This window comes from Oxyura jamaicensis, chromosome 3 (assembly GCF_011077185.1).
Source record: "Oxyura jamaicensis isolate SHBP4307 breed ruddy duck chromosome 3, BPBGC_Ojam_1.0, whole genome shotgun sequence".
Taxonomy (NCBI): Eukaryota; Metazoa; Chordata; class Aves; order Anseriformes; family Anatidae; genus Oxyura; species Oxyura jamaicensis.
Window position 1 is genome coordinate 118,225,396 of NC_048895.1, and position 27,231 is coordinate 118,252,626.

Here is a 27,231-nt window from a genome sequence, read left to right on the forward strand (position 1 = left end):
GGGGCTCGGCACGCCCATGAGGTGGGGCGGGTGCAGCGGGGGCGTGCGGCCGGGGGGCAGTGGGGCAGCGGCAGGAGCTCGCCATGGAGTTCACGGCGATCGACTACACCATCTTCACGCTGCTGCTGGTGCTGTCCTTGGCCATCGGGCTCTTCTACGCGCTGAGCGGGGGCCGGCAGCGCACGGTGCAGGAGTTCCTCCTGGCCAACCGCAGCATGGGCTTCCTGCCCGTCGCCCTCTCCCTGCTGGCCACCTTCCAGTCGGCAGTGGCCATCCTGGGTGTGCCGGCCGAGATCTACCGGTTCGGCACCGAGTACTGGTTCCTCGGCTGCTCCTACTTTCTGGGGCTGCTCATCCCGGCCCATGTCTTCATCCCCGTCTTCTACCGCCTGCAGATCACCAGCACCTACGAGGTGAGCAGCGTGCCGTGGGACGGAGGGGGCGTGGGGGCGCCCCTCCTGCTCGCAGACCCCACGTCGGGGCGGGGGTGCTCCCCTCACCCTGTCTCCCCCCTACCCCCAGTACCTGGAGCTGCGCTTCAACAAGACCGTGCGCATCTTTGGCACCATCACCTTCATCTTCCAGATGGTGAGTGGGCGGCTGGCACCGCGTGGCGGTCCGGGGGGGGTCCTGGATGTGGGGAGTGGGGAGGGGGCGCAGATGGGCTGCAGCACTGCTGTCCCCGCAGGTCATCTACATGGGGGTGGTGCTCTACGCGCCTGCGCTGGCCCTCAATGCAGGTAAGGGAGGAGGGGGCTGCGGGGCAGACCCCAGCCTGGGGCCGCTGCGGTCCTCGTTGTTCGTTAACGGCCTCCGTTGCTTCCAGTGACGGGCTTTGACCTCTGGAGCGCGGTGCTCACCATAGGGCTGGTCTGCACGCTGTACACCACGCTGGTGAGTCGTCACCGCCGAGCCTCTCGTGCCCTGTCCGTGGGGCTGCCCCGTGTCCCCTCCGGGCCGCGGTGACGGGCGCCGTGCCTCCGCAGGGCGGGCTGAAGGCCGTCATCTGGACGGACGTCTTCCAGACGCTGGTGATGTTTGCGGGGCAGCTGGCCGTCATCGTGGTGGGCGCCCAGCGCGTGGGCGGCATGGCCCGCGTCTGGCGCCTGGCGGAGCAGGAGGGCAAGATCTCGGGCATCGAGTGAGCGCCGTGTCCCGGGCCGAGCCCCGGCGTGGGGGTGCGGGGGGCGGCCTCCCCCCCGTGACCCCGTTCCCCTCCCCGCAGCCTCAACCCTGACCCCTACGTGCGACACACGTTCTGGACGCTGGCCTTCGGGGGTGTCTTCATGATGCTGTCGCTGTACGGCGTGAACCAGGCGCAGGTGCAGCGGTACCTGAGCTCCCGCAACGAGAGGCAGGCCGTGCTGTGAGTGGGGCGGGGGGCGCGGGGGGGCCCCCCGCTGCCAGCCTCTGACGTCTCCGTGGCGCCCGCAGCTCCTGCTACGCCGTCTTCCCCTGCCAGCAGATCGTGCTCTGCCTCAGCTGCCTCACCGGCCTCGTCATGTTCGTCTACGACCGTGAGCACCCGCTTGTGACCGGCCCCGTGTCCTCTGACCAGGTGGATGCCTGTGCCCCCCTCTCCCCCCCCAGCCCACCGTGCGCCCCCCAGCACCGCACTCACCCCGTGCCGGTCCCCAGCTGGTGCTGTACTTCGTGATGGACGTGCTGAAGGACCTGCCAGGGCTGCCCGGCCTCTTTGTCGCCTGCCTGTTCAGCGGCTCCCTGAGGTGGGTGCCATGGCTGAGGGCTGGCGGGGGGGCACATGGCCGAGCCCCCCTCCCGCTCCCTCTCCTCCCCAGCACCATCTCCTCCGCCTTCAACTCGCTGGCGACGGTGACGATGGAGGACCTGGTGCGGCCGCACTGCCCCGGGCTGTCGGAGTCGCGGGCCACGCTGTTCTCCAAGCTGCTGGGTGAGCGGGGGCCGGGTGGGGGGCACCACGGGGGGGGTGCTGCAGTGCTGTGACACCCCCACCTGTCACCCAGCTCTGGCCTACGGGTTGCTGTGCCTGGGGATGGCCTACGTGTCCTCCATGCTGGGCCCCGTGCTGCAGGTAGGGGACGGGGGGCACCCTGCTGCCCCCCCCGGTGGGGGTTCCCCCCCCCAGCCCCGCAGCCCCACAGCGGTGCCGTGTCCCTGCAGGCAGCCATCAGCATCTTCGGCATGGTGGGGGGGCCGCTGCTGGGGCTCTTCTGCCTGGGCATGTTCTTCCCCTGCGCCAACCCTGCGGTGAGTCCTGCAGCGCTCCCCCCCCCCCCCGGCATGGCTCCCCCCCCACCCCGTGGGGTGCCGGCCGCAGGGCTCAGTGCTGTGACCCCCCCCTCCCCACGCAGGGTGCCATCGTGGGGCTGCTGGCGGGGCTGGCCATGGCCTTCTGGGTGGGCATCGGCAGCCTGGTGAACAGCATGGGGGCGGCCGGGGGGGCCCCCGCAGCCAACAGCACCGCCCGCCCCCCTGACGGCAACGTCACCGCCGCCCTCGCCGCCACCCTGCTCACCCCCACGGCCACCCCACGCAGGTGAGCGGGACGGGGCTGGGGGGGGGGGGGAGGATGGTCAGCCTTGGGGGGCTGCTCCATGCCCCCCTCACCCGCTGTCCCCCCAGCCCCACGGGCCTGCAGAAGTTCTACAGCCTGTCCTACATGTGGTACAGCGCCCACAACTCCACCACCGTCATCCTGGTGGGGCTCCTGGTCAGCCTGCTCACCGGTGAGCGCGGGGGCGTGGGGGGGGGGCGGCGCAGCCCCCCCCCGGCCCCCGCTGACCCCTGTGCTGCCCTCAGGCCCCACGCGGGGTGCGGCCGTGGACCCCCGCACCATCTACCCGGTGCTGCCGCGCCTGCTGTGCTGCCTGCCCCCCAAGTACCGGCAGTGGCTGGGCTGCGGAGTGCCCTTCCCCGCCCAGGTGAGGACCCCCGTCCCCTTTCCAGGGGGTGGGTGCCCGCGGTCCCGCTGCCCCCCGCCCTGTCTCCGCAGGACGCCGCCTGCCCGGAGCTGACCACGCCGGAGAAGGCGGCGGGGGTGCCCAACGGCGTGGCCGCCGGCTGCGTGCGGCGGGACGAGGAGGAGCAGGGCTACGTGCGCGCGGCCGGGCCCCCCGCCTACGCCCTGCAGGAGACGTCCTTCTGACCGCCGGCACCGGGAACCGGGGCGGCCGCGCGGTGCCGGCTCCCGGCGCGGGGCTGGGTCCCCGCAGGCGGCGCGGCGCCGGCCCCGTGCCCCCAGCCGGCGCCGCGGGACGCTGCGGCTGCCAACCCCGGGGGGCTCCGGGACCGGCGTGGGGCAGGCGGGAGCCGTGCCGGTGCCCCCTGCCCGTGCCGCGGCCTGGCCCCGTGCCTTACCGCCCTGCTCCGCGGGCCGCGGCTGTCCCTCCCCGTCTCCCCCCCCCCCCAATAAACCGTTCTGGAGCACGGCGCTCGGCGTGCCCGGCCCCTCCGCACCGCGCACGGGGGCCTCGCGGCCCCCTGCCCCCAGCGCCACCGGGCACCGGGGGCGGGCACCGGGGGGTGCGGCGGAGAACGGGGTCCGGGGGGAGGGCAGGCGATGCCGGGCAGGGCAGCGGGGCCGGGGCTGAGCGAGACCCCGCGCCCCCGGGGCCGGCAGCGTTGGGGAGGAGTGGGATGGATGGGGGGGGGGGGGGGGGGGGGGGGGCGGGGCCCGGGCCCCCCCCCCCGCCCCCCGCGGCCCCGTGCCCGGCCCTCCGCGCCCGGTGCCCCCTGGGGGGGGGGGGTCCCGTCGGGGGGATGCGTGGTCGCGGGCAGGGCGGCGGTGGGATCCGGGGGCGGGGCATAGTTCCAGGGGGGGGGGGCCGACCGGGAAGGGGGCGGGGCTCGCTGACGCAGCGGCGCGGGGCGCTGACGTGTGCGCGCAGCCATGTCTCCGCGGCGGGCGGCCGAGCTGTACCGCGCGCCCTTCCCGCTCTACACCGTGCGCCTGCACCCGCGCCGCGCCATCGCCATCACCGCCGGCGGCGGCGGGGCCGCCAAGACCGGCATCCCCAATGGCGTGGTGCGGGGGCGGGGCGGGGGGGGGGCTGCGGCCTGCGGGGGGGGGCGGGGAGGGGGCACCGGGATCGGGGGACCGGGATGGCGGGGTGGGTGAACCACGGTAACGGGGCTGCGGGGCTGGGATGGGGGTACCGGGGTACCTGAGACCCGAGGGTGGGGTGGGGGTCACGGGCCGGGATGGGTGAACCACGGTAACAGGGCTGCGGAGCCGGGGTGGGGTATTGGCACCGGGGCACTGGGATGGGGGTACCGGGGCCTCGGGGCCGGGAGGGGGGTACCAGGGTACGTGGGTACCCGGCCGGGAGGGTGTACCGGGGTCGGGGTCCCAGGGTACTGGGATGGGGGTCCCAGGGCCAGGATGGGGATACCCAGATGGAGGTCCTGGGGTACCGGTCTGGGGTGGGGGTTCCACGATAACAGGGCTGCGGGGCTGGGAGTACCGGGGTCCCTGGGTCCTGGTGCCGGGATGGTTATACCGGGATGGAGGTCCCGGGACCACGGGGCAGTCCAGCTGAGCGTGGGGTGGAGCAGCGGCACCGGGTGGCAGCCCTCCCCAGCCCCCTGCAGGTGCCGGGCCCTGAGGTCGCGCTCGCCCTGCCCGCAGCACTTCCTGCAGCTGGAGCAGGTCGGGGGGCAGCTCAGCGCCTCGCTGCTGCACTCGCACGACACCGAGACCCGCGCCACCATGACCATGGCGCTGGCGGACGACATCATCGCGGCGGGGCAGAACGCCGACTGCCACATCCTGCGCTTCAGCCTGCAGCCGCCCCCGGGGCGCAGCGTGGCCGGACGGGACGGTGAGGGCCTGCACCCCCCTGGGGCGGGGGCGGCGTGGGGACAGTGCGGGGCCGGGAGCTCCAGGCTGCCCCACGGGGCTGCGTCGGGGTCAGCGTTGCCTTCCCCGCTGCAGCCGGTGGGGAGAAGGGGCCGCGGAAGCGGAAGGGCCCCAGCCCGGCAGCGCAGGGCGACATGCAGAACCAGACGAATGAGGTGACCGTGGAGAGCCTGCACAGCGTCCGTACGGATTTCAGCCCCGACGCCCTGCAGAAGGCCGTCCGCTTCAACGCCGACTGCTCCCTGCTCGTCACCGGTGGAGCCGATGGCTTCCTCCGCCTCTGGGAGGTGGGCGCGGGGCGCGGGAGCCAGGGCTGGGCACTGCTGTGCTGCCACTCTGCCCGGCTGGCAGGGCAGACCTCACCCGTGGGAGCAGCTCCGACACCTGCTCTGTTCTTACAGTTCCCCAGCATGAAGAAGATGCTGGAGTTCAAAGCCCATGACGGGGAGATCGAGGATATCGCGCTGGGTCCTGACAACAAGGTGGGCGGCGGCTGGGAGGCGGCAGGCGGCAGCAGCCTGCCCTGGCCCCGCTGCTCGAGTCCTCCTCGCACCCCCTCTGCACAGGTGGTGACGGCGGGACGGGACTTCCAGTGCTGCGTGTGGCAGCGGGACCAGCTGGTGACGGGGCTGTGCTGGAACGAGAACCTGCCGGGCATCCCTGACAAGGCGTACCGCTACCAGGCCTGCCGGTGAGGGCCCCGACACGCTTATGGGGGCCTAGGTCCAGGTCTGGGGAGCGCCCCAAAGCGCCCCAGTCCTGGTACTCGGGGACAGCGGTGGTGACGGGATGGCCCCGACACTCCCCTTGCAGCTGCGAGGAGCAGCGGTGCCAGCACTGGGTCAACCTGTGCTCTCCTCCGGCAGGTTCGGGGCGGTGGAGGACGACACCGGGGCGCTGCGGCTCTACACGGTGCAGGTGCCCCACAAGCGGGAGCGCCGCCCGCCGCCCTGCTACCTGACCAAGTGGGACGGGAGGAGCTTCCTGCCGCTGCTCACGCGGCCCTGCGGCAGCGAGGTGGTGTCCTGCCTCTCTGTCAGGTACGGCGCGGGGCTGGCTGCGGGCACGGTGCCGCGCTGGCCCCGCTCACCGTTCCCCACCTCCGCAGCGACTCGGGCACGTTCCTGGGGCTGGGCACCGTCACAGGCTCTGTGGCCATCCACATCGCCTTCTCGCTGCAGGTGAGCAGGGGCACGGGGAGGGGCGCAGGGGCCGCCCTGCCCCTAGGGCTGAGGTGACCGCGCTGCCCTCCCTGCTGCCCCCGCAGAGGCTGTACTACGTGAAGGAGGCGCACGCCATCGTCGTCACCGATGTCGCCTTCGTGCCCGAGAGCCAGCGTGGGCGGGAGCTGCTGGCAGGGAACGAGGCCGCCCTGCTCAGCGTGGCTGTCGACAGCCGCTGCAAGCTGCACCTGCTCCCCGGCCGACGTAGGTGGCACAGCTCCTGCGCCCCTCCCTCTGCAGCGGGGCCGCGGCAGCCCGTCCTGCACGCCCAGGAGGCAGCGGGACCCCTGGGCACCCTCCTCAGGCCCCTGTTCTCCTCCGCAGGCTCCCTCCCCGTCTGGCTGCTGCTGCTGCTCTGTGCCGGGCTCATTGTGGCCACCATCCTGCTGCTGCAGATCGCCTTCCCCGGCTTCCTCTAGGCCCTGGGGCCAGGACTGCCCCCCCCCCCGCAGCACCCCCTGGTCTGCGGAGCAGATGAGGGACCTGGACCTGGACCCAGCCGCCCTGCTGGCGCTGGGCACCGGCCGGGGGGAGCGTGCTGGGCTGCAGCGCGGCGCAGGGCTGGCCCTGGGGTGCAGCGTGCCACCAGCTGGGCTGGGTCCAGCCCTCTGCCCCACTGCCACCATTAAACCCGGAGCGTGAAGGCAGCGCCGGCCCCGTCTGTGCTGGGGCAGTGGGGGGTGGCGGGGGCACAGGCAGCTCAGCCCTCCCTGTGCTTGTGCTCTGTTGGCCCTGCCTGGCTCACAGCCACGCTGCTGCAGCACGAGTGGGTTTATTGGGGGTGTCAGGCACTGTCCTGCTCCGCAGCCCCATCCCCATACCCCTCCAGCTGCTGGAGCTCCTCGCCGTGCTCGAAGACGGCAGTGATGAACTGGGTGAAGACGCGGTCCACATAGGTGCCGTGGCGGGGGAAGAGGCCCTCCAGGAAGCCGATGTGGCCGCCGTGGGCCGTCACCAGCAGCGCCACGTGGGGCAGGCGCCAGGCGGCCTCCACCGGGATGGCTGCAAGGTGCCAGCGGGCAGGGGTCAGCCGCTGCCACCCCCCAACGGGGCCAGCTCCAGCCCCCCGGCCCCGCTCACCGTGCAGGGGGGAGAAGGGGTCGTCGGAGGCGTTGAGGCAGAGCAGGGGCACGCGGATGCGGTGCAGCCGGCGCGCGGGGCTGGCTGCCCGGTAGTACTCGCTGCAGGTGCTGTAGCCAAAGGCAGGCGCCGTGTAGCGCTCGTCGAACTCCCGGATGGTGCGAGCCTGCAGCGGGGGGACATCAGGCACTCAGCCCCAGGCACGAGTACAGACTGCTCTGAGAGCAGCCCTGCACAGGAGGGGTTCTGGAGGACACAAAGCTCAACGTGAGCCAGCAGCGCGCTTGCAGCCCAGAAGGGGCTGCGTCCTGGGCTGCACCAACAGAGGAGGGGCCAGAGGGCGAGGGAGCCCCCCTCTGCTCTGCCCTCCTGAGCCCCCACTTGCAGTACTGCGTCCAGGTCTGGGGCTCCCAGCACAGGAAGGAGGTGGGGCTGTTAGAACAGGTCCAGAGGGCCACAAAGATGATCAGAGGGCTGGAGCACCTCTCCTGTGAAGAAAGGCTGAGAGAGCTGGGGGTGTTCAGCCTGAGGAAGAGAAGGCTCCAGGGAGACCTCAATGGAACTTAAAGGTGGCTTATAAAAAAGCTGGAGAACAACTTTTTGTTTCAGTGAATAATCATAGGACGAGAGGGAAGGGGTTTAAACTACAAGAGAGGAAATTTAGATGAGATGTTAGGAGGAAATTCTTTAGAAGGTGTTGAGACACTGGCACAGGCTGCCCAGAGAAGCTGTGGGTGCCCCATCCCTGGAGGTGTCCAAGGCCAGGTTGGACGAGGCCCTGAGCAACCTGCTCCAGGGGGTGGCATCCTGCCCATGGCAGGGGGTTGGAACCAGGGGGGCTTTGAGGTCCCTTCCAACCCAAACTGTTCCGTGACCAGGTGGCACTTGTGCCCTGGGGGTGGGCTCCACCTGCAGGATGTGCTCCATGTCCACCTTGTCCCCGATCACCGCCCGGTGCCTGTAATGAGCCCGGATCAGTGCTGGGCGGTGCTGCTGATGCCCCCCGGCCCTGGCGTGTAGCCGCTGTCCCCCCACCTGCGGATGAGCTGGCAGAGGCTGGCGGCCAGGTGGCGGTTGAAGAGGAGGGCGTTGAGCGGCTGCTCCAGCGACGCTGCCGACTCCAGGGGGTCCCAGCAGGGGGACACGGCCATGGCCGCCACCAGCCCCGCTGCCCGGCCCATCCGTGCCAGGTAGTTCAGGAGCTGCATCCTGTGCCAGCACCGGGGTCAGGGGGGGCCGCGGCCGCCACCATCACCCCGGGGCGTCCGCCCCGTCCCCTACCCGCCCAGGGAGACGCCAGCAGCCAGCAGCGGGGCGTGCGGGTACCGGCCCCTGATGTGGGCGATGGCCGTCTCCAGGTCCTCCGTGTTGCTGGCGCAGAAGGTCCGGGGGGTCTGGGCAGGGGGGGCACAACCGGGTTTTGGCCCCGCAGCGCCCCTGCCTCGGGGGTGGGGGGCTCGGGGAGGGTCTCACCAGCAGCTCCTCGCCCCGGCAGCCCCGGTTGTTGAGCACGACGGCCCTGGAGGAGAGCGGCCGTCAGGGGGGGCGGAGGGGCAGCGGGGCTGCTCCCCCCCGGCACTCACCTGTACCCGGCGTGGGCGGCCCCGTGCGCCATGTGCAGCACGTAGCTGGCCTGGCTGCTGCCCGCCAGCCCCGGCAGCAGCAGCACGGTGGGGCAGGCGGCGGGCAGGGCGCTGCCGTCGGCCCAGTCGAGGATGAGCTGCCCGCCGTCGGGCGTGCGGATGGACTCGCTGCGGGGCGGTGGCATCAGGCCCGGCCCGGCACGGCCCGGGATGGCCCGGCACGGCCCCGCCGCGGGCTCACCTGCGGTAGCGGACGGGCGGGCGGGATTGCAGCAGGGCGCGGAGCACGGTCTGCAGGCGGCCCTCGGGGCACCAGGCCGTGGGGCGGAACGGGCCCCGCACCGCCGGGCAGCGCCGCCGGAGGAAGGCGACGAGCCGCGGGCCGCCGGCCAGCACGGGGCGCTGCGGGGACAGGGGCGGGCAGGGGGGTCAGCGGGGTCAGGGGAGTCCCGCCGCCGCCGCCGCCGCCGCCGCCGCCCCCCTGCCCGGCCCCGCGCCCACCTTCGGCGCCCCCGCCCAGCAGAGGCCGAGCAGCGCCGCGGCGGCGGCCGCCAGCAGCAGCGATGGAAGAGCGGCGGCACCGGGCGGCTCCTCCGCCGACATCGCGGCCCGGCGGGAACCGCGGCCACGCCCACACCGGCCACGCCCACACCGGCCACGCCCACCACCAATTCCCGCCCACCGAGAAGGAGGCCACGCTCCTATCTCGACCCCGCCCCTTTTCCCCGCCCCTACTCGCCTTGGCCCCGCCCCGAATCGGGCGCGTGTAGCGCTGGCAGCCATCTTTGTGCCGGGCACACGCGAGGGTACCGGTTAACCCCCGCGCTGCCGGCGCGAGAGGGACCCGGTACGCGGGGCCGGGCCGGCGACGTGGCCCGGGGCGGGGTGGGCTCCTCGTGCGGACCCGGGGGCCGAGCTCGGGGCTGGGGGAGCGGGCGCGGGACGCCGGGGGGTGCGGGCGTGGGCATGATGCCGCGGGCGTGCGGGGAGGCTACGGAGAGCAGGGGGTGCGCGGGGTGTGCAACGCGTGCACGGGGTGCGGGGTGCGCGGGGTGCGCTCCGTGCCCGCAGCCTGCGCGTGCAGTGCCGGTGCCACCGTGTCGCTTTGTCCTGGGGCCCGGCGGGTGCCACGCGCCGGTGCCGCCCCCGCCCCGCTCCGCGTGGCAGCGCCCCGCGTGGGCCCGCCCCCGCCAGCCCCCCCCCGCCCCGCCCGGCCGCTGTGCCCCGGGCGCACGATGGGGACCCCGCGGGCGGCCCCGCTCCTGCTGCTGCTGCTGCTCCCCGCCGCCTGGGCGGCCCCGAGGGACGGGGGACACAGGTACGGGGGTGGGGGGGTGCCTGGAGGGGGGGCACGGCTGGGGGGGTCGGGGTGCAGGCGGGGACACAGCCGTGCCGTGGGTGTGGATGAGATGCGAAGGTGCAGCCTGGGCGCGGGGGGGGGGGGCGCCTGGGGGGCACACGGGTGCAGGGGGCATAGGGGTGCAGGGGGCACAGGGACACAGCTCGGGGCGGTGGTGGCCATGTGTGGAAGGGCCGCAGTGTGGGTGCATGGGGGGTACTGGGGGCCTGGCTGGGGCAGAAGGCCCCCGCTGCTGCCTCCACCCAGCGGCACAGGTGACCTAGCGATGGACACCCCCCCCCTTATTTCCCCCCCAGGTCAGAGGTTCCTCCGGCCACGAGGCCCGATCCTGGTCCTGACCCGCTGAGCCCGGAGCCTCCCGCACTGCAGTGAGTGCCTGGGGGTGGGGGGGAGCTGCTGCCCAGGGCTGCACGGAGGGGGACACCCAGCCGGGGGGGCTGCGGGGCACAGGCACTGCCTGGCTGGCTGCGGGGCAGGGGAGTCCTGGGGAGGCTGTGGGGCAGGGGCAGTGCACGCACCCCCAGCCCCAATACCTCCAGGCTGCTGCGGAGTGCGGTGAGGAGCCTGGGGCAGCCAGAGCAGGATGCCGAGGACATGACACGGGAGCAGGGTAAGGATAAGCAGCATACGTGGGGCTGTGGTGCCCCAAGGGGTGGGACAAATGTCCCAGCCCCACACAGCCTGCCCCCATGGCACTCTGCACCCCACAGCCCTGCTGTACCTCTTTGCACTGCATGACCACGACCGGAGCGGGCTCCTGGACGGGCTGGAGCTGCTGCAGCTGCTGGGAGCGGTGTTGGCACAGGGGGGCAGGGGGCAGCCCAGCCCTGAGGCGGTAGGTCCAGAGGGGCCTTGCACCCCGTAGGGAGCTGTGGGGGTGGGCCAGGCTCTCACCCTGTTCCCATTCTTGCAGGTGGCTGTGCTGGTGGACCGTGCCCTGGAGAGGCAGGACCGCAGTGGGGACGGGCTGCTGGACCCCCCCGAGCTGCTGCTGCCTGGCTGGGAACGGGGACCCCCAGGGGAGCCGCTGGTGGGAGAGGAGGTTGGCCAGGAGGGGATGGTGGGGGGACACATGGAGGGGCCCGGGGGAAGAGTGGAGACACCCACGGTGGATGAGGAGATGCCTGGAGTGGATGCGGGGACAAGCAGCCCAGAGCCTGGCCCAGCAGAGAGGCAGGAGCTGCCAGACAACGCTGCCCACCCAGAGGGGCAGGGAGACCCCGGGGCTGGAGCCGCCCAGGGTGAAGTGATGGAGGTGGAGGCAGCCCCCCAGGGTGAAGTGATGGAGGCAGCCCCAGAGAATGAAGTCCCCAAGGATGAAGTCCCAAGGGCAGAGGCAGCCCCTGCTTGGGAGGACCCTGGAGAGATGTAGGTGGTAGGGGGCTCCAGGCAGGGCTGTGACCTGCCCCGTGCTGGCCCCAGCGATGCTGCCTCGCAGGCTGTGGGGTGCCGTGCAATGGTTTGGATGCCTGCTTGGGGTTCCCCCACATGCCTAGGGCAGGGCCAGCTGCAGCAGGTCCCAGGAGGGCAGGACATGTGTGTTTTCCCCTGTAATGCTGCGGGACGAGGAATACAGGAGCTACCCCCCACGCTGTGGTCACTGCGGCGGCGCTGATGGGGTGGCGGCGTGAGGCTCCTCAGAGAGAGCAGTGGGGCACCCAGGAACTTTATTGGGAGCAGGGCGAGGGGGGCCAGGTTGCAGGGTGGGGGGCAGCGGCAGCCACACGTGTGGCTCAGACAATGCCATCGTAGCCCTGGATCCCGCACTTCTTGCCTGCGATGCGGCAGCCGAAGTTGAGCGCGTCCTGCAGGCTCTGCCCTGGGGATGGGGAAAAGTGAGAGGATGGGGAGCGTGGGGGGATAATGGGAGGTGCGGGGGGATATCGGGGGGCGTAGGGGCATGCTGGGGGATGTGCCCCCCCCAGCTCTGCAGGGCCATGCCCACCTCCCGAGAGCGCAAAGATGACGGCAGCGTTGAAGGTGTCCCCAGCCCCCAGAGTGTCCACCAGGGTCTCTGGGGGGCAGGCGTCTGCATGCAGCAGCTCCCCACCAGGCCCCATGGCGTCGGCCCCCTCCTCGGCCCAGGCGCAGATCAGTGTGGCCCTGCGGGGAGGGGGTGCATGGGTTGGGACCCCCAGCCCCACCGGACCCGGCCCAAACAGACCCAACCCGTGCCCCGCACCCCCTCCTGTCCCCATGTCCCACTGGGGGCCTGTGCCCCTGCCCCGCCCTGCACCCCACCCGCAGCCTGCCCCACGCCCCCCCTCAACCACCCCAATCTGTGCCCCCCAGTCCCCCCCCCGGCCCCCTTACCCTGGCTGCACGCGGCTGTGCAGCCCCCGCAGCGCCTCTGGTGCCGAGCGGTACCCGAAGTGCTTGGCCAGGTCCTTGCTGATGAACACCTGCGGGGGGGGGTCAGCGTCCGGCGCCCGGGCACGGCCCCCCCCGGCACGGCCCCTCGGTGCCCCGGCGGCACCCCCCGGAGTGCAGATGCAAGCCCCGCCCACATCCCCATACCACGCCCCCCAACGGCATGGCCCCGCCCCCAACTCAACGCCCCGCCCCCTACACTGACCCCACCCCGACCCACACCCTGATCCTTAGCACCGCCCACAGTTCTATGGCCCCGCCCCCTCCATTGCCCCCGCCCCCAGCCCCAGCGGACCAATCGCGCCTCGCGGGGGCGGGGCGTGTCGGGCCGTACCACGTCGCCGTGCGCCAGCAGGGGGAGCAGCTCCTCCCGCGGCTTCTCCACCTCCACCGAGGTGCGGATGCGCTGCGCCGGCGGCAGGGCCCGGTTGTGCTCCTCCACGCGCTGGATCATGCGCACCTGCTCCGACGCGTTGCGGGCCTGCGGGCGGCCCCGCCCACGTGACTGCCCCGCCCCGCCCCCCCCGGGCACGGGCACGCCCCCCGGGCACGGCCCCGCCCCCCCCGAGCACGGGCACGCCCCCCCCGGCCCCGCCCCGCCGCACCTCCCAGTGGATCCAGCGGTACCGATCCAGGTCGACGTGCGCGAAGTCGCGGGCCGTCACATCGGGCAGGTTCCTGCGGGGCCGGCCGTCAGGCGGGGCCGGGCGCAGCGGGCCCCCCGCGGATGAGGGCAGCCCCGCGCCTCGACTCTGCCCCGGGCAGAGGTCCCCCCGCCGCGGGGCGGGCGGGTGAATGATTAACGCCGCCGCCGTGCCCCGCGGCGACCTCGAGGGCGGCACGGGGCCGCCAGCCCTTCGCCCGCGGCGGGGCCGTGCGGCCGTCTTGCGGTGCGGGGCACGGCTGGGCGCGATGCCGCCGCCAATCACGGCGGGGCTGGGGGGGTGATTGGGGGCTGCAGAGCCTGGGGACGATTGGCAGCGATTGTGTGTGCGGAATCACGGGGAATCACCCGGTTAGGCTGCCCTGGCGGCCGTGCGGGAAGCGACACCCTTACGTGTCGTAGAGCACAATGGTCCGGGAGCCGCTGGCGGCGTTGACGACGCAGCAGGCGCATGGCACGTCCCCGCGGGGCTGCCAGGCCACGTGCGTCACGTCCACACCCCGGCGCTGGAAGTCCGCCACGATGAAACTTGGGGGACAGAGAGCAGGGTCAGGGCGGCCACGCACCCGCTGGCGTGCAGGATGGTGCGGGTGCCCCGGCTGGCGCTGGCGATGACGACGGAGGTGGGCATGCAGCCGCCGGGCTGCAGCACCGCGTGGCGCACGTCCACGCCGCGGCGCCGCAGGTCTGCCACGACGAAGCTGCCGGGGCGAGACACAAGGGCCGCTGCAGCGTCACGGCGGCCCCGGGACCCCCCCGCCCCGGGCCGCGGGGAGCCCCGACCCCGTCCCCGCGCCCACTTACTCGGCAGCGTGCCCGGGGGCCAGCGAGCCCATGAAGGCGCAGGGGGCTCCCAGCAGCGCCAGCACCGTGCACGAGTTGGAGGCGTTCCCGCCCCGCTGCCACCGCTGCGACAGGCACCTGCAACGGCACGGCACGGCTCGGCTCGGCACCGCTCAGCGCCGTTCGGCTCGGCTCGGGCCCGTTCCGGGCGGCGGGGGGCGCGGTCCCCGCGGTACCTGGTGTCGGTGTCCTCGGCAGGGTATGCCTCCACCACGCTGATGATGTCCAGGCACACCAGCCCCACGCACAGGATCCGCTTCTCCGCCGCGGGGCCGGGGCCGGGGCCGGGGCCGGGGTCCCGCAGCGCCGCTGCCATGCTCGGCGCCGCCGGGCTCTGCGCGCTGCGCCCCGCTCCGGGACCGCACCGGCACCGCCCCCGCCCCGCCCCGCCAATCAGGGCCCGCCGTCGAGCCCCGCCCCTCTCTCCGCCGCCAATCAGAGCCCGCAACCGTTCCTCCCGAGAGGGGCGTGGTCCATAGGAGGGCGGGGGCTTCTGGGCCACGCCCCCGGTCACGCCCCCAAGAGTGTCCATGCGCGCGAGCCGGGAGCGCGCGGGAAGCTTCCCCCCCCCCCCCAGCGGGTGCGCGGGCACGCGCCGCTCGTGTGCCCGGCGGGCACTCCTCGTGCACGCGCACACCTCGCACGGGCACTGCCCGCGTGCACAACTGCCAGCGGCACCTGCACGGCCCCGCGGGGCGCGGGGGGGCGCGGGGTGGGGGCACGTCGGGTGCAGGCTGGGGGCGTGGTGGGGGCAGGTCAGGTGCAGGTTGTTGCAGGCCGGGTGCGGGGTGGGTGCATGGTGGGTGCATGGCGGGTGCAGAGTGGAGCAGACTGGGTGCCTGGTGGGTGCCTGGTGGGTGCAGGCTGTGTGCATGGTGGTGCTTGGTGGGTGCATGCCAGGTGCATGCCAGGTGCAGGCTGGGTGCAGGCTGAGTGCACGCTGGGTGCAGGCTGGGTGCAGGCTGGGTGCAGGGCGGGTGCAGGCTGGGTGCAGGGCGGGTGCAGGGCGGGTGCAGGGCGGGTGCATGGTGGCACAGGCTGGGTGCCCGGTGGATGCCTGATGGGTGCAGGTCGGGCGCAGGCCGGGTGCTGCGTGCTGGGCGCAGCTCGGCACGTGCCTCGGGGTGCGCCGTGAGCAGGTTAATGTGTGACGGGGCTGGGTGCAGCAGCCTCTTGGGTAGGGGCGGGCGCAGGAGGGTGCGTGGCACAGGTAGGGGCCGTGCGCGTGGCAGGGCACGGGGCCAGCCCCGGTCAGTGGCCAAGTCCCGGGGCCGAGTGTGCGTGTGGGGGCAGTGTCTGGGGGGGGGGGGAGGGTGGAGGGGGATGCTGAGCCCTGTCCCGGCCCCGGCCCGGCGGTGCAACCTTTGCTCGGGCAGGGCGTGCCGGGAGCAGCGCCATGCAGCTGCAGGGCCTGGCCGGGTACACGGGCAGCGGGTGGGGGTCCGGGCATGGTGGGGAGTGCCCTGGTCACCGGTGGTGCCAGGCGTCCCCAGCCACATCACGCCCAGATGTGCCCAGGTGTGCTGAGCCGTGCTGTGTGCGGCCCTGCCCCGTGCTGCGGGAACCTCTCCCTTCTCCCCGTGGTCCTGGTGCAGCGGCCACACCAGGTGGCACGGGGCAGCCCCCTGCCAACGCTGTCCCCCCCCCCCCCAGGCACGGCAGCGGTGCGGGATGGAGCGGCAGCTGCGGGAGCTGCGGCTGCAGGAGGAGCGCGACTTCCTGCAGCGCGTGGCGCGGGGCTTGGGCGATGCCAGGGCGCTGCCGGACGCGGAGCCACCCTTGGGCTGGCCGCACCGTCGGGGCACCGCCATCGTCCCCGAGCCCCTCGCCAGCGATGACCTGCTCCAGCTGCCCGGTAGCCCCCCGTCACAGAGGTACCTCAGGAGGGGCAGAGGGGGTGCACAAGGGCCGGGACTGCCCCACCGCTGTCCCCACGTCCCCCTGTTCCCAGGGACCTCAGCCTGATCGCGGAGGCCATGGGACGCAGCGACTTCCTGCGGCGCCTGGGCAAGGGCTGCCCCGAGGCGCTGGCCCAGAGCTTTGTCCCCGTTCAGCACGGCCCCGGGGACACGGTGCTGGCCGAGGGCGACGAGGGCACCGCCATGTACATCGTGGCAGGTGGGAGCGGGCAGGGGGCGCGGGCTGGGGTGTGCACGTGCCTGCTGGGGTGTGCACGTGTGGGGGCACGCATCTGGGCGTGCTGACCTGCCGTGGGCACCACTGCCCGGTGCATGCACGCGTGGGGCTGCGCTGCCCCTGAGCGGCCGCACGTCCCCGTGCGCACTGTCTGCGCATGCACCCGGTGCTGGGGCTGTGACACGCACGTGTGTAGGGTGCACGTGCGAGGCTGCCTGCATGCCCGTGCGCATGCCCACGCGCGTGTTCGTGCACGTGCGAGGCTGCCTGCTCCATGCTGCCTCCCTGCAGAGGGGCAGCTGAACGTGACGCAGCGGGGCCAGCAGCTCCGCACGCTGGGGCCGGGTGATGTCTTCGGGGAGCTGGCCATCCTGTACCACTGCAAGCGCACCGCCACCGTGCAGGGTAAGGGCTGAGCCCGCCGCTCTGCCCCCCCACACACACACCCTCAGCCCTCCTTGACACCCGTTGTGCCCCAGCACTCAGCCCTGTGCGCCTCTGGGCCATCGACCGGCAGCGGTACCGCGCCATCGCCACCAGCAGCGCCAAGCAGCGGCGGGCCAAGGTCCTGGACTCCCTGCGAACGTGAGTGGGGCCCCTCCGTGGTACCACCAGGCCTGCGGCCAGCCCTGAGCCTCGAGGTGCCGTCCCCTCTCATCACCACTGGCTGCAGAGCCACTGCAAAGCCCTGGCCTCGTCACCATCACCAAGCCCAAGCCCATCCCAGCCCACCTCCATGCCCACCCCCAGCCCAGTCCCAATCCACATCCCCATCCTCGTCCCCAGCCTTGTCACCATCCCTGCTGCTGTCATCATCCTCACACAGCCCCAGCCCCAGCCCCAGCCCTGTCCTGCCTGTGGCTGCGCCGGGCTCCAGAGCTCGGGGAGGACGCAGGACACAGGATGCAGGGCGCAGGGTGTAGGGCGCAGGCAGGGCTGCAGTGGCCCCGGGCACAGCCACCTCTCGCCGCAGGGTGCACTGGCTGCAGGACCTGTCTGACAGCCAACTCTCCAAGCTGCTTGACGCCATGGAGGAGGTGTGCGCACAGGGAGGGGGCTGCGGGACGGGGACCCCTGCTCAGCGCAGCCCCCAGCACCCCATCCATGCCCGCAGTGCTCCTTCGCACCCGGCCACATCATCATCCGCGAGGGGGACGAGGGGGAGAGCTTCTACATCATCCTGAAGGGCCAGGTGGGTGCAGTGCCGCAGGGCAGGGCCGTGCCCCCCGCCCTGCTCAGCCCGGCCCCGCGTCCCCTCGCAGGTGCGGGTGAGCCGGCGGGTGGACGGGCAGGAGAAGCTACTGCGCGTGCTGGGCGCCGGCGAGCACTTCGGGGAGCTCTCACTGCTGGAGTAGGTGCCCCTGGGGCCGCAGGCAGCCCGTCTGCACCCCGTGCGTGCCCACATGCCTGCTCTGGTGCATGTGGAGCTCTTGCACACGCTCCTCCGCGCACACCCCTCTCCTCCTCCGTGACCACCGGTCTCTCCGTGCAGGAACATCCGCCGGACAGCATCGTGCCAGGCACAGGGACACGTCACCTGCGTCACGGTGGCCAAGGCGTGGGTGTCCCCGTGTCCTCCAGCCCATCCGTGTGGGGCCATGGCCGGGCCCTGCCTGCCCCACTGACACCCCCTCTGCCCCACAGGGACTTCCTGGAGATCATCCCTTTCTGCCCCAGGCACGACTCAGACGCGTGAGTGTCCGTGGCCCTGCGGGGTCCCCACGTGGGTGCTGGGTGCCCGGCAGGGACGGCAGCGGTGACGTGGCGCCAGCAGCGGGTCCTGGACTCTGCCCCGGGAGCACCGCCAGGCCCAGGCACCGTCCTGCTCCTGCTGAGCCCCGCGGCACGGCCCTGGCACGTGCTCACCACGTTGGCACGTGTGGCCCCAAGTGAGGTGTCCAGAGTCCCAGCCCCCCAGGCTGGCTGAGGCTGGGGGCACCCCTGGGTGCCCCTGTCTGTCCCCCCCCTCCCCCGCAGCAGGGCCACCCCAGCAGGGTGCCCAGCCCCACGTCCAGGTGGCTTTGGGTGATCTCCAAGGGGGGTGACCCCCCCATGGACCTCTCACAGCCCCTTCCTGGTCTCACGCATGGTGCCGGGTCCCTGTGGGGTCCTGCTGCGCTGTGCCCGTCCCAGACAGGCGGTGGGGCTCCCGGCTGCGGGCTGAGCCGGGGCCAAGCCGGGGCTGAGCCGGGGCTGCTTCTCCCTGCAGAAACGCGGCTGCGACTGAGGTGCCGGCCCCAGCGGACCCCAGGCGGTCAGTGTGGGACAGGGATGGGGGGGGACAAGGATGGGGGTGCAGGTGGGGACAGGGCTGGGCATGGGATTGGGACAGGGACAGGTGGCCCCTGGTGCTGGCTCTGCAAGGCCCTGGTTCCCCCCCGCAGGGGCTGGGGGTCCCCAAGCCTGCGGCAGCCGTCCCCGGTGGTGCGGCTGGAGGACCTGGTGGCCGTGCGCTACGAGGAGGGGCAGAAGCAGGGGCAGCGCGTCGTCCTGGGCACCGGCGGCTTCGGCAGGGTCGAGCTGGTGAGAGCCACGCCTGGCCTGCGGGCACCCCCTGCTGACCCCGTCCCGGTGCCCACGGCCGACCCTGCCCGCAGGTGCGGTGCGGCGAGCAGCTCTTCGCGCTGAAGCGGATCCGCAAGGACTGGGTGGTGCGGACGCGGCAGCAGGAGCACGTGCGCACGGAGCGGCGGGTGCTGGCCCAGAGCCACTGCCCCTTCGTTGTGGGGTGAGCGGGGCCGGCAGCGCGGGGCCGGGCTCAGCGCCACGCCAAGGCCCCGCTGACCCTTGCCGCCCGCAGGTTTTTTGGCACCTTCCGGGACAGGCAGCACGTCTACCTGCTGCTGGAGTTCTGCCAGGGCGGCGAGCTGTGGACCAAGCTGCGCGAGGTGTACGGGGCCAGGGGGTGTGGGCTTGGGGCGGGCAGGGATGTGCCGTGCTGTGTCGTGACGTGTTGTGCCGGGCCATGCTGCACAATGCCGTGCTGTCTCATGTGCCGTGCCATGCCCCATGCCGTGCCATGCCATGCTGTGCCGTGCCGTGCCCCGTGCCGTGCCATGCCATGCTGTGCAGTGCCGTGCCATGCCATGCCATGCCGTGCTGTGCCATGCCCCATGCCGTGCCGTGCCCTGCCGTGCCCTGCCGTGCCCTGCCGTGCCGTGCCCTGCCATGCCGTGCCATGCCGTGCTGTGCCGTGCCATGCCGCACTGCGCTGTGCCAAGCACAGAACCCTGCCCTGCAGGCGCTACTTTGAGGAGCCGCTGGCCGTGTTCTGCTCTGCCTGCGTGGTGGAGGGCCTGGAGTACCTGCACAGCCACGGCATCGTCTACCGCGACCTGAAGCCTGAGAACCTCATGCTGGACAAGCAGGGCTACATCAAGCTGGTACCAGGGCGGGCTGGGGGGGCTGGCACGGTGCCCGGTGCCGTGGGGGGGGGAGCGGGGGGGCAGCAGCGAGGGCGCTGCGGGTCCCTGCGGGCGTGGGGCCGGCTGAGAGCTCCTGCACCGCAGGTGGACTTTGGCTTCGCCAAGGAGCTGGAGCGCGGGGAGAAGACCTACTCCTTCTGTGGGACGCCCGAGTACCTGGCGCCTGAGATGCTGCGCCATGAGGGCCACGACTTCGCGGTCGACTTCTGGATGCTGGGCATCCTCATCTTCGAGATGCTGGTGGGCAGGTGAGCGCACCCTGGGGCCGAGCCCACCCACCCCCATGGCCGGGCCTGACACCCCCGTGCCCCGCAGGCCCCCCTTCCACAGCGCTGACCCCCAGAAGATCTACAGCCGCATCCTGGACGGCGTCTTCTCCTTCCCTGCTTTCCTCAGCGAGGCTGCCTGCTCCCTCGTTGCCAAGCTCTGCAGGTCAGTGCGGGGGGGCCGGGGGGGCAGCCCTGTGGTGAGGGTGCCCTGGGGAGCCCCATCCTGCGCCCCCTGCCCCATCCCCGGCCCTTTCACAGGCTGCGTCCGGGGCAGCGCCTGGGGAACACGGCCACCGGCATCCGCGGCATCAAGAAGCACAGGTGAGGGGGGTGAGGGTGGGGGTGGGGGGGCCGCTGCCCCCCCCCCCCCCCCGCACCCACCCCCCCCCCCCCCCCCCCAGGTGGTTTGGGACCCTCAAGTGGAAGAAGCTCGCCCTGCAGCAGCTGGAGGCGCCCACCCTGTGGCTCATCAAGCAGGTGCGGCCGGGCCTTGGGGTGGGGGGCGCAGGGCGGGGGGCAGGAGGGCCCAGCACTGACCCTCGCCCCCCCCCCAGGGCCCTCCCTACACCAACTTTAAGCGGTTCTCGGTCGACCGGACGCCGGCAGTGGATGAGCTCTCGGGGTGGGATGAGGATTTCTGATGGCAGCCGGACCCCCCCTGGGCACCCCGCATCCCCCCTCTGCGGTGCTGCTGGGACCAGGGCAGTGCCCGGGGGCTGCCCCAGGCCCACGGGGGGCAATAAAGCGCAGGGGGGGGGGGGCAGGAAGGAGGCGGGAGCCATGGGTACAAAACCCGGTGCCGCATCTTTATTGTGGGGGGGGGCGCGGGGCGGCGTGGGGGGGCCGGGGCAGGTGGTGAGGGACGCGTGGTGGCGTGGGAGCGAGGGTGGGGGGTGCTGATAAATAACGGGACGGGGGGGTGGAGGGGGCCCCGCGTGGGTGCAGGAGGATGTGGGGGGGGTCGAGGGGCCATGGGGTGGCGAGGGGTGGGCGTGAGGGGGGGTGACTAGGGGCCCTCGGCGTCGTAGAGCAGGGCACCGCTGAAGACGGTGAGGGGCTCGTCGGGCGCGTGGGCCAGGCGCCCGGCCACCAGGTCGACGCAGAGCGTCTCGCCCGCCTCCAGCGGCAGGATGAGGCTGAAGACGCCCAGCGAGCCGGGGCTGGGCTGGTGCTCAGCCACGGGCTGGTTCTCCAGCCCCTCGGGCTGGTACCCGGCCGAGTCCAGGCGCGCGATGCCCTGGTTGGAGCGTGACAGCACGGCCTCCAGCTTCTCGCCCTTGTGCCCCGTCAGCACCACGCTCACCAGGTACCGGCCGCTCATGGGCGCCGTGAAGGTGCCTGCAGCAGCAGCGGTGTCAGTGCATGGAGACCCCCAGGCCCCGCAGTGCCCCCAGCACGAGCTCAGCCCCCCCACTCCTCATGGCCATCATCGTGTCCCCAGGCCACCCCGCTGTACCCCACACTCCCTGCAGCCCCTGGGTTGCCCGACTTCACCCCAAAGCCATCGCTGCGCCCCTGAGGACACCCCCACCCCTCACTGCACCCCAGGCCCATGTTTCACCCGTGCCCACGCAGCCCCCCTCACTCCACAGCTCCCCCCCATCCCCATGCACGGCCACGCGTGGGGCTGGCACTCACCCGTCTCGGGGTCGTAGGCGCCGCCGTCGTTGAGCAGGACCTGGTCGAAGGGGACGGTGCCCGGCTCCGCGCGCTGCGTGCTCAGGGCGGCCGAGAAGGCGATGTGGGGCACGGAGCCCGGCTCCCCCACGGCGCCTGGGGATGGTGTCAGGACGGTGCCCCCATGGCACACCCAGACCCCTGAACTCCCAAATCCCAGGTGCCCCCATGCCCCACGTCCCCAGCCCCTCCACCTCCATCACCCAACTCCCCCTGCCCCCATGGGTGCTGCAGCCCCCCCACCCCGCACCCCCATCCCGCAGCCCCCTCATCCCCGCCCCTCGTACCCCCCTGCACGCCCCGGCCCTACCTCTCTCTCCTTGCAGACCTACAAGGGAAGGGACAGGACGGCGCTGTGGGGTGGGCAGGCGGCACGAGCCCGGCCACACCAGCACCAGGCAGGCATGGCCCCACTGCCGGAGGCTGCTGGGGCACGGGGGCTGCTCCTTACCTGGGGGGCCCACGGGGCCTGGTTCTCCGTCCTTGCCAGGAGGCCCAGAGGGGCCAGGGGGGCCCATCTTCCCCATGGGGCCCGCGGGTCCGGGGGGACCAGGGGGGCCTGAGGGAAGGGGGGCAGGTTAGAGCCCCGTCCCCTCACCCCACAGCCCAACGTCCCCACGTCTCCATGCACCAAGCCTCATGCCCCCCCGACTTCGGTCCCCATGTAGCCCAGCCCCATAGCCTGCAGCCTGGGGTCCTGCGCCCCCTCACCCCCATACCCCACACCCCCAACACTCAAAGCCCTGGGACCTGGCATTCCCACACCCTCACGGCACTGTGATTGTCCCCGTGCTCTGTCTTCAGACCCTGTTCCTGCAGCCCATTGCCCCCCGTTCCCCCATCCCCACCTCCTGCACCCCCCTCCCTCTGTACGTCCATGCCCCATTCCCACATGCCCTTTTGCCCCTCCCCGTGTCCCCTTCCCCCCAACGGTACCCCATTCTCCCAAGCCCCATACCCTCTTTTCCCCCTCCCCATGCCCCCTTCTCCCCCTCCCCGTGCCCTCTCTCCCCGTCCCCGCTCCCCGCGCACCGGTCAGGTCCCTGCTCGTGAGGTTGAGCATCTCGGCGCGGTGCTGCTGGAAGCTGGCGTTGAGGGCGCCCAGGCGTTGCGGGAGCTGCATCGCCTTCTCCAGCAGGGCGCCGTGGGTGCGGGCTGTGCCGTTCAGCTCCCGCAGGGCGTTCCACAGCCCTGCCACGTGCCGGCCCAGCCCCTCGCGGACGCCACGCAGCCCTCCCGACACAACCTCCAGCTGCTCACAAACGCCCTCCAGCTTGGCCACCCTGGGCTCCAGGCCGGCCGGGCAGCCCCCGGGGCCCGCGCGCACCAGGTCCCGCACCAGCCCCTCCAGCCGCTCCTCGCTCTCGGCCGCGCGCTCGGCAACCTCCGCCTGCACCCGGTCGAGCTCCGCGGCCAGGCGGTCCTTCACGGCGCCCAGCTCGCGCAGGCCGGCGTCGTGCTGGTCCACGGCGTCCTGCAGCTCCTGCACCGTGGTGTTGAGCAAGCCAAAGAAGAGCAGCGCCTCCGACAGCTCGCCCTGCAGGGTCTGCAGCTCCCAGGGCGTCGTGCCTCCGAAGACGCTGAACCCCTCCAGCGATTCCTCCACCTCGGGCGCCGTGGGGTCAGGTGCAGGCGGGTGGCAGGCGTCCGTACAGGCGCCCACCTCCTCCCGCAGCCGCTCCAGCTCCTCCCGCAGCGGGGAGCAGGGCTGGGCGCAGGCACCGGTGGCGCTCAGCCCCTGCAGCTCAGCCTCCAGCTGCTCCAGCCGGGCGCCCGTCCGGTTGCGGAGCTGCTCCAGGTCCCTGCGGGTGTCCTCCAGCGTCTGCCCACCGGTGCTCTCCCCGGCCTCCAGCTGCCCCAGCCGCCCCGCCAGCCGCCCCAGCGTCTCGCCCTGCTCCCCCACCAGCTCCCGCAGCGCCTGCAGCGAGCTGCCCGACCCGGCCCCGCCGGCCCCCAGCTGCCGAAGGCCGGAGCTGAGGGTGTGGAGCTGCGCCTCATTGTCCTCCACGCGCTGCTGCAGCTGGCTGAGTGCGGAGCCGTCCCGGCCGTCAGCAGCGGGCTCCGAGCAGGGCTGCCCGCAGCGCGCCAGCACCCCCTCCAGCTCGGCCAGGCGGGCGCCGCGCTGCGCCCCGCTCTCCGCCAGCCCCTCCAGCGCCCGGCTCAGGTTGGCCATGTGGCCCCGCAGCCCCTCGGTGTCAGGGGGCCCGGGGCCGGCCCGCGTGGCGTTCAGCCGCCCCTCCAGCTCTGACAGCCGCCGGGCCAGCACCGGCCCCGGTCCCGGCCCCAGCACCGTGCCGCGCGACCCCTCCAGCCCGTCCAGCCGCCGCTCCAGCTCGGCCACGCGCCGGCGCAGCTCGTCGGGCGGCGCGCCGGGGGCCAGGCGGGTGCTCAGGCTGCTGACGTGCCGCTGCACAGTCTCCACCGCCTCCCGGTTGCGCTGGTCCACCGAGCCCACCAGCTTCTCCAGCGCCCTCATGCGCTCCCGGTCCTCCGCCTGCTGCCGCCGCAGCCCCTCGGTGCCGGCCAGGCAGGCGCCGCAGGAATCCTGCACCCGCTGCTCCAGCTCGCGCAGCAGCGCGGCCCCTGCCAGGCCCCCCTCTGGGGCAGGGCTCCCCCCGAAGCCATCCCGCTCCCGCTCCAGCTCCTGGCTGCGGATGCGGTCGTCCAGGCGCTCCAGGTGCTGCTGGATGTGGCTGAGCGTCTCCCGCACATCGGGGGGCGCGGCGTCGGCGGGTGGGTGCTTGCCGTTTGCGCTGCCCTCGGCCACCTTACGCAGGTCCTGCATCAGCTTCTCCTGGCCCGCCTGCACCGAGGCCTGCAGCTCCTCCAGCTGCTTGCTCAGCCGCCGCACCTTCTCCTCCAGCTGCTGCACCTTCTCCGCCTCCCCGCCGCCAGCGGGCTCCGGGCTCCGCGGGGCAGTGCTGCCCCGGCCCCCCCCGGCGCTGCCTTCCCCCCCCAGGCCGCTGAGCGGGTTGCCGAAGCCGGAGAGCGTGGGGCGGCCGGGTCGGGGCCGCGGGCGGGTGGTGGTGAGAGGGAGCCCCGGCGCCGGCCCCTCGGAGCAGTCCTCACCCGAGTAGCCCTGGCAGCACCGCCACTCCAGGTCTGACACCGTCTTGTGGGCCACCTTGTAGCGGGGCCGCAGGAAGCTGCGGTACCTGTGGGCAGAGGGGACGCTGCTGACGGGGGGGGGTCCAGGCCCCTGCCGCCCCTCCTCCCCCCCCAGCCTCCACGTCAGTCCCTGCCCACGGAGGCACTGCAGGAAGAGGCTCGGGGATGGGAGGAAAAGCAAACACAGGCTGCGGGCTGGCCCAGGCGGCGCGACCGCACCAGGCTCTTGCACAACCGGGCTGGCCGTGGCCACGCTCGCTGCCCTCCGGGGGGGCGGCCCCTGCACATCCTGCCTGCCCCCCGGATGGGGCTGGCACCCAGCACCGCGGCACCACGGCACCCGGCGCTCTGCTCTGTGGCTGCCCGAGTGCAGGACACAGGCCCTGGGCAGAGCCCCTGCCCCCCACACCAGCCCCTGGGCGGCGTGGGGGTCCCTGGCCCTGATGCTGAGGGGCAGTTGGCCGGGGGGGGACAGCGGCGCCGCTGGAAAAGCCGGGTCGGGGCAGGTCAGGCGCCGGCCACGAGCCGACGAAACCACGCTCTTGCAAAAAAGTAAACACATCCCGGGGGGGATAAACAGCGGCGCCGCTGGGGGCCCCGGGCGCTGCTCCCCAGCTCCTGGTCCCACGCCCCCGCCCTGCCCGGCCCCACTCACGTCAGGACGCGGGGGCACTGCAGCTGCCCCCAGCCGCAGGGCTGGTAGTCGGGCTTGACGAAGCTCTCGACGCCGTCCTCCACCACGCAGCTCACGCTGCGCGTCACCACGTAGGCGCACCAGTTCCTGTGGAGAAGGCGTCAGGGCCCCGCACGGCACGCACCGGAGCCCCTGGCACACCCCGGGCGTCCCCCCACATGGACCAGGCACTGCCACGGGACCCCCCCCAGGTGCCCACGCTGCCGGCCCCGCTGGTAGCAGCCGTCACGGCCCAGTGCTGTGGGGTTAATGGGCTGGATCCTGCCCCGCCGCAGCCCCTTCACCTCTGCCCAACCCCACAGCCCCAGGCGCCGGCGCCCTTTGAGGAGCCGCGGAAGGGGCCGGTGGCACCGCGGGGAGTGACGGCAGCCCTCACGGGGGCACCTGCACCCAGTGAGCCCTGTGGGGACGGGGACGGGGACCCTGCTTGTGTATGCAGGGGGCGGCCAGGTGAGCGTGTGGGCGCTGCGTGGCCGTGCACGCTGCAGGGACGGGGGGCTCTGTCCCCATGCTGCTGCCCTGCGGAGCCAGGCTGGGCCGTGCCCCCCCGCCACCCCCCGGCTGTCCCTCATGTGCCCCCCCAGCCTGGAGTTCACGAGCGGGGGACGAAGCCCGGGCGCCCGGCCAGACCTGATGGCAGACCCTGCCTGGGGGGCACGCCTGTCGCAGGGTGTGGGGCAGGGCCCCATGGGGGCTGTGGGGCCCCTCGGCTCCGTACGGGCTGCGGTGCCCAGGCTGCGGGGCGGGACCCCGGCCCCCAGCCCACCCCAGGGAGCGGGACCCCGGCCCGGCCCCACGCAGCGCGGCCGCCCCAGCCCAGCCTTATATGGTCCGAGCCCAGAGCAGCCCCCCACGGCGCGCCCCCCCCGGGCAGCCCCCCACGGCGCGGACCCCCCGGGCAGCCCCCCACGGCGTGGACCCCCGGCAGCCCAGACACTGTGCGTGGCCGTGCCGTGGCGCTGAGCAGTGCGGGGGCCCCGCAGTGCCGCGGCCGGTTCCCGGCAGCCCGGCTGGTTCCCCTCAGGCCCCGGCTGGATTCCAGCTCCTCCCCGGGGGCCGCCGGGAATTCCTGCGCCGACGGCCCCCCCTCTTCCCCCTTCCCTTCCCTTCTCTTCCCTTCCCGGCCCCCCCCCATCCCCCCCCCGTGCCCAATCATCCCTGGCTGATGGTGCCCGCGGGGCCCAGGCCCCCACTGCCCACCCTGGGGCTGCATCGGGCACATCCCCGTCCTGGGGACCGGCTGGGAGCCCTCCCGAAGCCGCAGGGCAGGGGGACGGGTCCCCGCGCCCCCCGGTCCATGGGGACTGCCGGCCGTGAGCCTCGAAGCAGAGGGACCGGCCCCCAAGCGCACAGACGGGTTCTACGTCCCCCAAGCCACGGGCACAGGGCGCTGTGCTCCGCAGCCCCTGGGGACACCCTGCTACGTCCCCAAAACCGCGGGTAAGAGCCCAGCCAAGTCCTGGCTGTGCCACCGCGCTCTGTGGGGCCGCGGGATACCGGGCCCATGTGCGCCCTTCCCGGGCGGCCCCACACCAGCAGCCGGGTCCCGCGTGGAGCAGGGTCCCACCAGCCCCTGCCCCAGGGTGCTGGGGCTGCCGTGGGGCTGTCGCGGGGCTGGGGGGGACTTTCCGGTGCAGTTCCACCCCACGCGGCCACGCTGATGTGGCTATGGCGAGACGGTGACCCCCATCCCCGGAGTGGGGCCGGCCCCGCAGCCCCAGCCCCGACCCGGGGGCAGGCACGAGCTGCCCCCCCGCCGCCCCCCGCCTCCGGGCACGGTACGGGCACGGCCGGCCGGGACCCCTCACCCGCCCCCGCTGCCTGCTCCGCCCCCCCGGCACGGGGACCCCGCAGCGGGGCACGCGGCACGGGTGTGCGCCTGGGATCCCCGACACCGGCACCCGACGCCCCCGCCCCCGCTCCCCGCGCCCGTCGGGCCGCAGCCCCCGCCCCGCGCCC

At 73.3% G+C, this 27,231-nt stretch overlaps 7 protein-coding genes across 10 annotated transcripts; 4 read left to right on the forward strand and 3 right to left on the reverse strand.

The window, feature by feature from the left end:
* Positions 1-12,992, forward strand: SLC5A6 (solute carrier family 5 member 6). Of its 2 annotated transcripts, none has more exons than XM_035321493.1 (16): positions 1-413; positions 523-588; positions 689-740; positions 827-894; positions 987-1,141; positions 1,226-1,366; positions 1,435-1,558; positions 1,639-1,727; positions 1,800-1,912; positions 1,986-2,053; positions 2,143-2,229; positions 2,334-2,518; positions 2,605-2,708; positions 2,782-2,903; positions 2,975-3,127; positions 12,974-12,992. In XM_035321493.1, the coding sequence occupies exons 1-15, from the start codon at positions 84-86 to the stop codon at positions 3,125-3,127; spliced, it is 1,857 nt and encodes a 618-aa protein (XP_035177384.1). In that variant the 5' UTR covers positions 1-83; the 3' UTR covers positions 12,974-12,992. The 2 variants fall into 2 exon arrangements, with proteins under 2 accessions (XP_035177384.1, XP_035177383.1); XM_035321492.1 differs by lacking the exon at positions 12,974-12,992 and adding an exon at positions 10,578-10,593 and having other exon boundaries at positions 2,975-3,151.
* PREB (prolactin regulatory element binding) lies at positions 3,803-6,710 on the forward strand. Of its 2 annotated transcripts, none has more exons than XM_035321502.1 (9): positions 3,803-4,006; positions 4,610-4,802; positions 4,913-5,127; positions 5,242-5,322; positions 5,407-5,531; positions 5,707-5,880; positions 5,949-6,021; positions 6,108-6,267; positions 6,388-6,710. In XM_035321502.1, exons 1-9 carry the CDS (start codon positions 3,872-3,874, stop codon positions 6,480-6,482), a joined length of 1,251 nt encoding a protein of 416 aa, XP_035177393.1. In that variant the 5' UTR covers positions 3,803-3,871; the 3' UTR covers positions 6,483-6,710. The 2 variants fall into 2 exon arrangements, with proteins under 2 accessions (XP_035177393.1, XP_035177394.1); XM_035321503.1 differs by having other exon boundaries at positions 3,804-4,006; positions 4,916-5,127.
* ABHD1 (abhydrolase domain containing 1) lies at positions 6,788-9,509 on the reverse strand. Its single transcript, XM_035321500.1, has 9 exons — positions 9,228-9,509; positions 8,968-9,128; positions 8,727-8,894; positions 8,617-8,662; positions 8,425-8,537; positions 8,179-8,352; positions 8,053-8,101; positions 7,144-7,309; positions 6,788-7,065 (listed from the first exon to the last, which is right to left on the reverse strand). Exons 1-9 carry the CDS (start codon positions 9,507-9,509, stop codon positions 6,848-6,850), a joined length of 1,377 nt encoding a protein of 458 aa, XP_035177391.1. The 3' UTR covers positions 6,788-6,847.
* Positions 9,920-15,521, forward strand: CGREF1 (cell growth regulator with EF-hand domain 1). Of its 2 annotated transcripts, XM_035321513.1 has the most exons (6): positions 9,920-10,044; positions 10,383-10,454; positions 10,626-10,696; positions 10,797-10,921; positions 11,000-11,489; positions 15,487-15,521. In XM_035321513.1, exons 1-5 carry the CDS (start codon positions 9,962-9,964, stop codon positions 11,456-11,458), a joined length of 810 nt encoding a protein of 269 aa, XP_035177404.1. In that variant the 5' UTR covers positions 9,920-9,961; the 3' UTR covers positions 11,459-11,489; positions 15,487-15,521. The 2 variants fall into 2 exon arrangements, with proteins under 2 accessions (XP_035177404.1, XP_035177403.1); XM_035321512.1 differs by lacking the exon at positions 15,487-15,521 and having other exon boundaries at positions 11,000-11,675.
* On the reverse strand, positions 11,737-14,310 carry KHK (ketohexokinase). Its single transcript, XM_035321510.1, has 8 exons — positions 14,140-14,310; positions 13,925-14,041; positions 13,514-13,648; positions 13,062-13,134; positions 12,791-12,937; positions 12,400-12,488; positions 12,032-12,189; positions 11,737-11,905 (listed from the first exon to the last, which is right to left on the reverse strand). Exons 1-8 carry the CDS (start codon positions 14,277-14,279, stop codon positions 11,820-11,822), a joined length of 945 nt encoding a protein of 314 aa, XP_035177401.1. The 5' UTR covers positions 14,280-14,310; the 3' UTR covers positions 11,737-11,819.
* On the forward strand, positions 15,159-20,585 carry LOC118164160 (cGMP-dependent protein kinase 1-like). Its single transcript, XM_035321491.1, has 20 exons — positions 15,159-15,173; positions 15,617-15,837; positions 15,915-16,081; positions 16,391-16,504; positions 16,579-16,684; positions 17,073-17,136; positions 17,214-17,291; positions 17,362-17,450; positions 17,592-17,657; positions 17,744-17,791; positions 18,309-18,353; positions 18,484-18,622; positions 18,697-18,827; positions 18,900-18,989; positions 19,341-19,482; positions 19,609-19,772; positions 19,840-19,956; positions 20,052-20,114; positions 20,195-20,270; positions 20,348-20,585. Exons 2-20 carry the CDS (start codon positions 15,635-15,637, stop codon positions 20,432-20,434), a joined length of 1,989 nt encoding a protein of 662 aa, XP_035177382.1. The 5' UTR covers positions 15,159-15,173; positions 15,617-15,634; the 3' UTR covers positions 20,435-20,585.
* Positions 20,579-25,373, reverse strand: EMILIN1 (elastin microfibril interfacer 1; the record flags this gene model as incomplete). Its single annotated transcript, XM_035321489.1, has 6 exons — positions 20,579-21,131; positions 21,432-21,566; positions 21,781-21,798; positions 21,922-22,029; positions 22,503-24,625; positions 25,234-25,373. Coding segments are annotated over 6 exons (2,856 nt in total), but the record flags the coding sequence as incomplete, so codon positions are not given.
* Between the last annotated feature and the right edge of the window lie 1,858 nt (positions 25,374-27,231).

Coding starts and splice junctions, on each gene's coding strand:
- SLC5A6 (XM_035321493.1), top strand. CDS start 84: ATGGAGTTCACGGCGATCGACTACACCATCTTCACGCTGCTGCTGGTG. Junction 2,519..2,604: donor CCCACGGCCACCCCACGCAG/GTGAGCGGGACG, acceptor CTGTCCCCCCAG/CCCCACGGGCCTGCAGAAGT. Junction 2,904..2,974: donor GAGTGCCCTTCCCCGCCCAG/GTGAGGACCCCC, acceptor CTGTCTCCGCAG/GACGCCGCCTGCCCGGAGCT.
- PREB (XM_035321502.1), top strand. CDS start 3,872: ATGTCTCCGCGGCGGGCGGCCGAGCTGTACCGCGCGCCCTTCCCGCTC. Junction 4,007..4,609: donor CCGGCATCCCCAATGGCGTG/GTGCGGGGGCGG, acceptor CCCTGCCCGCAG/CACTTCCTGCAGCTGGAGCA. Junction 5,881..5,948: donor GTGTCCTGCCTCTCTGTCAG/GTACGGCGCGGG, acceptor CCACCTCCGCAG/CGACTCGGGCACGTTCCTGG.
- ABHD1 (XM_035321500.1), bottom strand. CDS start 9,509: ATGGCTGCCAGCGCTACACGCGCCCGATTCGGGGCGGGGCCAAGGCGA. Junction 8,538..8,616: donor GCCGGGGCGAGGAGCTGCTG/GTGAGACCCTCC, acceptor CCCCCTGCCCAG/ACCCCCCGGACCTTCTGCGC. Junction 8,353..8,424: donor GCTGGCGTCTCCCTGGGCGG/GTAGGGGACGGG, acceptor GTGCTGGCACAG/GATGCAGCTCCTGAACTACC.
- CGREF1 (XM_035321513.1), top strand. CDS start 9,962: ATGGGGACCCCGCGGGCGGCCCCGCTCCTGCTGCTGCTGCTGCTCCCC. Junction 10,045..10,382: donor CCGAGGGACGGGGGACACAG/GTACGGGGGTGG, acceptor TTTCCCCCCCAG/GTCAGAGGTTCCTCCGGCCA. Junction 10,697..10,796: donor GGACATGACACGGGAGCAGG/GTAAGGATAAGC, acceptor TGCACCCCACAG/CCCTGCTGTACCTCTTTGCA.
- KHK (XM_035321510.1), bottom strand. CDS start 14,279: ATGGCAGCGGCGCTGCGGGACCCCGGCCCCGGCCCCGGCCCCGGCCCC. Junction 13,135..13,513: donor ACCATTGTGCTCTACGACAC/GTAAGGGTGTCG, acceptor CCGGCCCCGCAG/GAACCTGCCCGATGTGACGG. Junction 12,489..12,790: donor TGCTGGCGCACGGCGACGTG/GTACGGCCCGAC, acceptor CCCCCCCCGCAG/GTGTTCATCAGCAAGGACCT.
- LOC118164160 (XM_035321491.1), top strand. CDS start 15,635: ATGGAGCGGCAGCTGCGGGAGCTGCGGCTGCAGGAGGAGCGCGACTTC. Junction 17,658..17,743: donor TGCGTCACGGTGGCCAAGGC/GTGGGTGTCCCC, acceptor TCTGCCCCACAG/GGACTTCCTGGAGATCATCC. Junction 18,623..18,696: donor GCTTCGGCAGGGTCGAGCTG/GTGAGAGCCACG, acceptor CCCTGCCCGCAG/GTGCGGTGCGGCGAGCAGCT.